At 37.4% G+C, this 7,636-nt stretch overlaps 1 protein-coding gene across 1 annotated transcript; it reads right to left on the reverse strand.

Moving 5' to 3' along the window:
• Positions 1-68: 68 nt before the first annotated feature.
• On the reverse strand, positions 69-7,636 carry LOC145488499 (calaxin-like). The gene is made up of 7 exons (XM_081467379.1): positions 7,353-7,636; positions 5,944-6,078; positions 5,011-5,115; positions 4,148-4,233; positions 3,326-3,391; positions 2,958-3,062; positions 69-1,755 (listed from the first exon to the last, which is right to left on the reverse strand). The coding sequence occupies exons 1-7, from the start codon at positions 7,417-7,419 to the stop codon at positions 1,708-1,710; spliced, it is 612 nt and encodes a 203-aa protein (XP_081323505.1). The 5' UTR covers positions 7,420-7,636; the 3' UTR covers positions 69-1,707.

Consider the following 7,636-nt stretch of genomic DNA (forward strand, 5'->3'; position numbering starts at 1 on the left):
ACACATATCCCACACATCTAGGAGATGTTCCCAAAATGCAACCAAGATCCACTGCAAATTCACAGTAACCCTGATACAATGCAGACACAAGTCAAGAGTGAGAGAGGTATTAGCTTGGAGATACAATGTAGATCTCAAGATTCTGTGATTGAACATTCTGACTAGGACAAAATTTACTTGAAATGTAACCAGCTGGCAAAGATTTCGGTTAGGAATCATGCACTTCTGGTTGCAAAAAAGTCCAGTCTCTGCACCATTTTACCTGCTTAATGTTTACTTTAACACACTTTTCCAGATCAAGAAAACTAAGTTGTAGATTTCCATGCTCTTTCAAGAATTCCAGACTTGGCACAAAATTGTGCTACAAAGCAATGCCTTGTTTTTTCTGTCATTTTACTCTGCAGTATTCTCCTCAGATCTGTTACAATTTTTAAAATTCTTTTTGTTAGCAAAGCATTATTCCATTGAACTCTTGTTGTTGAAAAAGTTGATTGAAAGAAGGTTTGGATGGGGTCAACCGATAGCTGATTGGAATCAGATAAAATTTTAGCTGTCACAGGGCTAGACTTTCAGGAAAAAACCTTGGTGTCAGCTGGTCCCTAAGTTTTCAGATTTAGTTGCCAGTAAAAGTATTTCAGTGAACAGCGTGAAAAGTAAGTCGCAAGTAAAAAGAATTGGTCGCACTGGTGACCCCAGCAGTCGCAACATTGAGTTCTGCTGTCAGCTGAGAAGTTGCAAGTTTTTTCTCACTGATAGCTGTAAAACATTCTGACTGAAAACGTTTTGTTGAAATTGTCTGAGAGTAGACCTTTTCTTAAAGTAGTGTATCTTTGTCTAGACTGATGGGAGATAGATGTTTCAGAACCCCACAACAGAGAACATGCAGCAGAGAAAACTTTACCTTTCATCTGTTCGAAGTGTGCCAGTAAATGCTGGTATAGTATTTAAGTGTCCAGTCATCGCCAGCTTCTTTGAAGCCCCCATAGCTATAGAGAGTGGCTCGGCCATGGCAGAAGGCAGTCAAAAGAGGAATACGGACCAAACCTGGGGCCTGCTTCTCGAAGGTCACGCAAAGTTTCTGCACCCGCAAAGCCATAGCAAAAGGTTAAATCTTTTGATTACAGAGCTGTTTTATCCATATATTCGTAACATGAACAGAGGTTCCCTTCATACAAGACGTTTCAGACGTACACACCCCTCTGCATGGTTTTAAATCAGATTATTAAATAAAAGTGGCTTTATGTGCCCAGAAAGTTTCCGGGGCTTTCGAGAAATTGGCCCCTGGTGGCCAAGGTTCCCCAAAATGACTTGAATTGGCAAGTAAAGCGTTGACTGGGAAGCACAGTTAGGTTGTTTTCTGCCTTTTGTTTAACTTCTCATGATCTTGATCAAAATAATAAATGACAACAATGACTACGATCAGAAATTCAGTTGCCTATATTTTTATTCATCTGAAATGGGCCTTCTGACGGTATTTATTTTACAGTATCAAACAACACGTACATCGTGTCCAACCACTCACTTCTTATTTACAACTGGATACCTAAATATATTTTACACTTAGTGCACAGTTCAATTCTGATGTCAGCTGATACTGACGCCATGCATCGCCAGATTGTGACTAACAATACTGTTGTTCATAACGTAGAAAAGAATGAAGTCGTTTATCTGAGTAGAAATTATAGCAACCTTGTGTTGGTGGATCAGTCAGGACTGTCTAGTTTTTATGTACTTGTCCGTAAATGTATCCACTTCCTGGAGGAGAACAATTAAAAGAAAATTAATTTTGGTCCAATATTATGTTCACTTATGTTCCATGACTGGAAATCTCAGTAAATGTTGTATAAATGTGTTTGTGCTAACTTGTTTGTGCTCAGTTGGTGTCTGTTGGCTTCAAAGCTTCTTACCCTTGTAAAATAGGTACTGGGATCCTGCCAAATTTCCTGGCTTTCGCTGGGATCCCACCGCGGTGCCCCGTTTTCCTGGCAGGATTCATGGTAGGATCCCGGCGAGATTTTGGCCACTGGGAGTTTTGCTTTCCGGCGAGAGTCTTTGCGAGATTCGCGCCAGGATCCAAGTGAGATTTTGGCCACCATGAATTTTGCGTCCCGGTGAGAATCTTGCCAGGATCCTACTGGGAATAAAAATCCCGGTGGCCAAAATCTCGCTGGGATCTTGGCGGGATTCCCGCCAAGATCGTGGCGGGATCCCACCAAGGTCCTGGTCCTTATTTTACAAGGGAAAGGGCAACTGGATTTCAGAATTTCTGACAATCATTCAAATTCAAACAGTCATTAAATAAGCGAAGAATTGCTCAGACAAGTCAAGAGTGTTTTACATTTCTCTCTGAGTGACCCCAGGGGCTTGGGAGGTACTTTTTTGTATACTCTATAGAGAGCCTTTGTCCAAAATGGGAACCTCTTTCCAGCTACTGTAGAAGCAAAGGTATAACAAAGGTGGGAGATTTCACAATAAATGTACTGAAGGTAAGGAAAACTGGCATTAAGGCATTTAAATGGGCCATTCAAAATATCTCAAACAAATGCACCTAATAGCTGAGTCAAAAAAAATTAGACAATTGATAAATTATGACAGGGTTGCTCTAGTGGACAGTTTGGGGAAAAGATGCAGTAATTTTACGGTAAGTTTAGGTGGCACTACCATTTTCTATGCAATAAGTTAAATCTTTCCTGTCAAAAATGTGTTAAAACGGGTAACGGTTTTGAACTTAGGACAGAGTCTCTCTATATAAAAAATTTTTGAGTACCCCCCTCCCACCCCCCAAACTGTAACTACTGGTAGCTTGACAGCTAAATTAACCTTTGACATCCTGTTCCAACTTTTTTACCTGTCCATTGTTTTTTTAGTTTTCTTTTTCTTTTTCACATGAAAACAAAGTTAGTTTTCTACCTCAATTAAGAGACACGATCTTCTTACAATAGCAGGGGTAGACATACCTGACGGCCCGGCAGACATTTTCCAAATGCTTGCAGCAGGAGGTTTTCTTTTGTGACAGCAGTGGTGTAATCCAATGGCGAAAGCTTTCCGTCATGATCAAAGTCCTGAATCAGAATAAACTAAATTATATGAGAATATGTAACTTGTTTCACACAAAAGTATTCATTGCCCATATTAAGCAATGCTTGCATTGAGCAGGGTAATATACCAGTATAAAGTGAAACTAAATATAAATAATTATAAATTATTTATGAGCTTTTTGTTGAGGCAAACAAAACTGTTCAAAATAAGCAAGTGCCCTAGTGCAGGTTTCATTTTACAAGTCTAACAATAATTTAACCAAATGATATATAGACTAAAAATTCACCATTTTCTTTATGACTATCTCAACAAGTTCTTTCACATTTTCCTCTGCATCTTCTTCTGTGGATGACTATGGGGAAAGACCAAACAGATCCCATCTTAGTCACACTTACATATATTGATGCTGTAAATTACCTCACTCACAAAATCCTAATCACCCATTGCAACTGCAGATAGTATTAGGTCTATTAGAGCTATGGCTGTACTGCAAAATATTGTAAGTTTTAAAATGGCATTGAAATTAACGTAATGATTGAAATTATAAATTTCCATCCAAACCCTCTCAATTTTTTAGCTCTTATTTCTTTAGTAAAAACCCTGGATCTTTGAGGATCTTACAACACCTTTTGTAGGACCTGCATTATTGTACTAAATAAATTAAAAGTTCTTTTAAGATAAGCTTAGGATCTTCCAAAGATCATCCTCAAAAGATCTTACAAGTACTCATCTTGGAATGAACATCTTTGCAAGAATCCTCCATAATTGGAGATCTTGGCAAGACGGTTGAGTAAAATCATTGAAGATCCTTTACAGTCCTTACAAAGTTAAGGATCTTGGTCAAGGTCTTTAAAGATGCTGTCAAAAATCAAAAAAGATCCTGAAGATTCTTGACCAAGATCTTTGAGGATGTTGTCTAAATTCTTCAATAATATAAGAGGCTTGGCAATTCTCCAGTTACCATTTTCTTTTAGTTTGATCACTAATGAAATCACATGATAACCATACTTTAATTATTTCTAGTCGAAGCTGCCCTTTAAGCTCTTAACATGTTCCATGTACAAGCTATAAATAGCATCTGATAGATAAGCAATTAATATTAACTTACCTTGACCATGCAGTCTTTTAGCATGTGATGGATTTCTTCCCTTAGTATATAACCATTACCATTGAGGTCATAAACGTTAAAGCAAACTAAACGAAGGAAAAATAACAAATTAAAGATTGTCAGACTAGAGTTAATAAACCCTTGTCCGGGAAAAAAATATCATCTTAAACCACTGTTCAAAGATAATTGCCTAACTGGTGTTGGTGAAACACTATCAGTCAGTCAGTCAGTCTGTCTGTCAGTCTGCCTGTCAGTCTGCATGCCCATCTGTTTGTTTGTCAGTCAGTACATGTATGTTTGTATGTCTATCTATCTGTCAGTCTGTCCGTCTACCTGTCTGTGTCAGTAAATCTGTCTGTCTGTCTGTCTGTCTGTCTGTCCCTCTGTCCATTCATTCATCTGTCCATCCTCCCTTCCTTCCCTTCATCTCTTTCTTCCCTCCCCTCCTTCTTTCTTTTTTTCTTCAACTGGATTCAAACCATTGGTGTGGACTCTTACTCAATATCTTTGCAGAGAGTATAATTTGCAGATAATTATTGAATGTATAGTTTCCTTGCATTCCAGTGTACAAAACTGGCAATAATCATGCTAAACTTATAAATTATTCACAAATATTCCAAGTAAAACTATATGAAATAAATTGTGTATTTTTATAAATAATAGTAGTCTGTCTACACATGCTTTGTTTCAATCAATGAAATCAGTGGTAATTCATTGGTAGAAAAGAATGTTTCCATAAAAAGACACTAGACAGTTAAAATTACCAGTATCTATTTGCACTTAAACCCAGACAATCTACTCCTGTCAGCTAAGTATGTTTCAACAAACAATAATTATATCATTATCTTAAATCAAGTACTCACAATCCATTTTTTCTTTATTTGTTCCCCTAAGAAACTTTGAGAAGCCACAAACCCATTCCTTCATATTAATATTGCTGTCGTTATCTTCATCAAACACTTTGAACACTGTCAACAAAAAGAGACATTTTTATTCAGCTATATTAAACTATAAATTGTTGCCATAGTAACTACTGACATTCACTTTGCAACACATGCTTGACTAAATTAAAACAGAAATGACTCAGCGCTATTGTTGCTAGAATAATACTGATCAATTATGTGAGCTAATTCCTAGACTCCTTTCTAGATATAAAATAATATGTCTAGTGATTTTACTGTGAGTAGTGCAGTTTTCTTATCAATGTGACTTCCATGCTAATTATTGTTAACTGGTCAAAAATAGACTAAGACCCTTCTGCCTGATCCCATTGGTGAAAGTAATGTATGTGTATAGTTGTCATGTCTAGATTCATATTTTAATAGTATTGTACTAAATAAATTATATTGAACTTTTTATAAATAAATTATTTAAATTCAGTGCAATTACATTAGCTGATGTTGGTAACTTGTCTTCAGCTTGACTGGCTCTTAGTGTTTGTTTGTTGCTTCTGACATCTTTTTTGCATGATCACAGTTTATCCTCAAACAATAGCATAATCTGTTTCATTTATTTTGAAAGCTGTAAACATAAATGATCAGCTGCTGTGATACCACTGGTGGATCCAGACCTTGAGCTAGGGGGGTGGGGGAAGGGGGGTTGGGTTTGGGGGTTTGCTTGCCCTGCCGACTATTCTTCCTTCTGCTATTTTTTTTTACCCAAAATAGGGAGGGCCGGTACCGCTCAATCCATTTAAGACCAGCATGCCACCCATAATAGGAAAATAGAGGTTAATAAATCACATGTATGGCTTGTCCTAGAAGGAGACACTTAATGTTACTCTATCAAGAACTAACCTCTGTCCATGAGAATGTCTTCTGTCAGTCCAAAATTGTAATACAATATATCTCTAAATGTGCCCCTGTCAATCTTTTCGTGCTTGGCATGGTCTTCAAACATTCTTAACAAGCTTGCTACCTCATCTTTTGTGACTGAAATTAAAATTGAAATTACCTTGATCAGTTTTCACAACAGCCCAAATGAGAGGTAATGATTTGTAACACTGAACAAAAAACAGGTTTACTGTGCTGTTCAAAATCAAGCAATTGAAACTGTAACCATTGCCTTTTTCACTGCCATTAATTAATCATAACTATGATAACAAATTGAAGATCAACACAGTATGCACCTTGAAAAAAAGGATGAGCAACGCACAAATTATGCTGGGAACTGTGACTCAGCAGACTTCTTAACTAATATCGCATTCCCATTTCCATCACCAACAGCTAACCATAAACAGCTAACCTGCTGACCACTATTCAGGCTAACCTGAGTGATATTCAGGCTAACCAGAGCGCTATATAGGCCTGTCTAAAATGTAGTATGCAGCTTGCAAATGTTAAACAGCACAAGTGCCACATGCACCAAACCATCCTTTAACCCCATGACAGAAAAATTAAAGCATTTTACAATCATAATGAAAGGGTAATAGGATAAAAGGATTTCCATCCCTGTTAATCTGTTTCAAATTTTGAATTCGATAACGTTATGACATGTGTTTGCTACATATTGGGGTAGATTTTTAGTTTTGCATTGGGCTTCGTGTTAATTTTTTATTGTGAGTTGCATTTTACAGGCCCAGAGTTCCTTTCCATCCTGGATACTTTAACTTAATTCACCAGGCTGAAGTTCAATGTTGTTCATTATACCAGGAATTTTTCTTATAAAAAATATTCATTGAACCAATGGTTCCACTACACCATTTCAAAGTTTTGAAGATTCGGTAGGGCACAACATGCAGCTTCTGCATACGACTTTACGAGCCAATTAATCAAGTTGGGAACGCATTTTGAGCTTCATCATGCATTTCTACCAACTTCCGTGGAGAAATCTATAAGAACAATTATCACTGTAAACACTAAAAGAAATGGAAGAGAAATCGGCAGTCCTCTCTCCGCCTCCAAAGGAGACAATTTTAAGCTTATTATAAGCTTACATCACACAGCTACTGTACACCATGTGAGCCAAATTATCGGCTGTCATGTTCTCGAACTTGTAATCGAAAACTTCAACTGATCGATTTAAAAGAGAACTTTTAGGAAGACCTTTCAAACAAACGAGGCAGTAATACAAAAAATACCACGAAGCTCCCATAAACATGGACATAGATGAGCTCGAATCATCGATCGATGTTGGTGTTTCGAAAAATGGCGCGAGCAATCGAAGTCAGAGAAGACGCGAAACAAAAGTCGCTTGTAATACTTACAGTGCGTCTCTTTGAATAGTTCTTCAGCTTTCTTGTCCAGATTTCTTCTTGCCGTGATGCTTGCCATTTCTCTGCGTTTAAGATGTTTTACAACCCAACAACAGCCTACTTTCTTTATTATTGAAGAAGGTCAACGTGGTTGCTATGTATTTGTGACGTACCTAGGGCCCAGACCTCACGCAGTTGCCAAACTATGACCCAGTTCTTTCCCATTTCCTAATAATTCTTCGGTTGTGAAAAATTTTCGAAAAGTTAAGGTGGCTCTTAACATTCTTCACAGTTTT

This window comes from Orbicella franksi, chromosome 5 (assembly GCF_964199315.1).
Source record: "Orbicella franksi chromosome 5, jaOrbFran1.1, whole genome shotgun sequence".
NCBI classification, from domain to species: domain Eukaryota; kingdom Metazoa; phylum Cnidaria; class Anthozoa; order Scleractinia; family Merulinidae; genus Orbicella; species Orbicella franksi.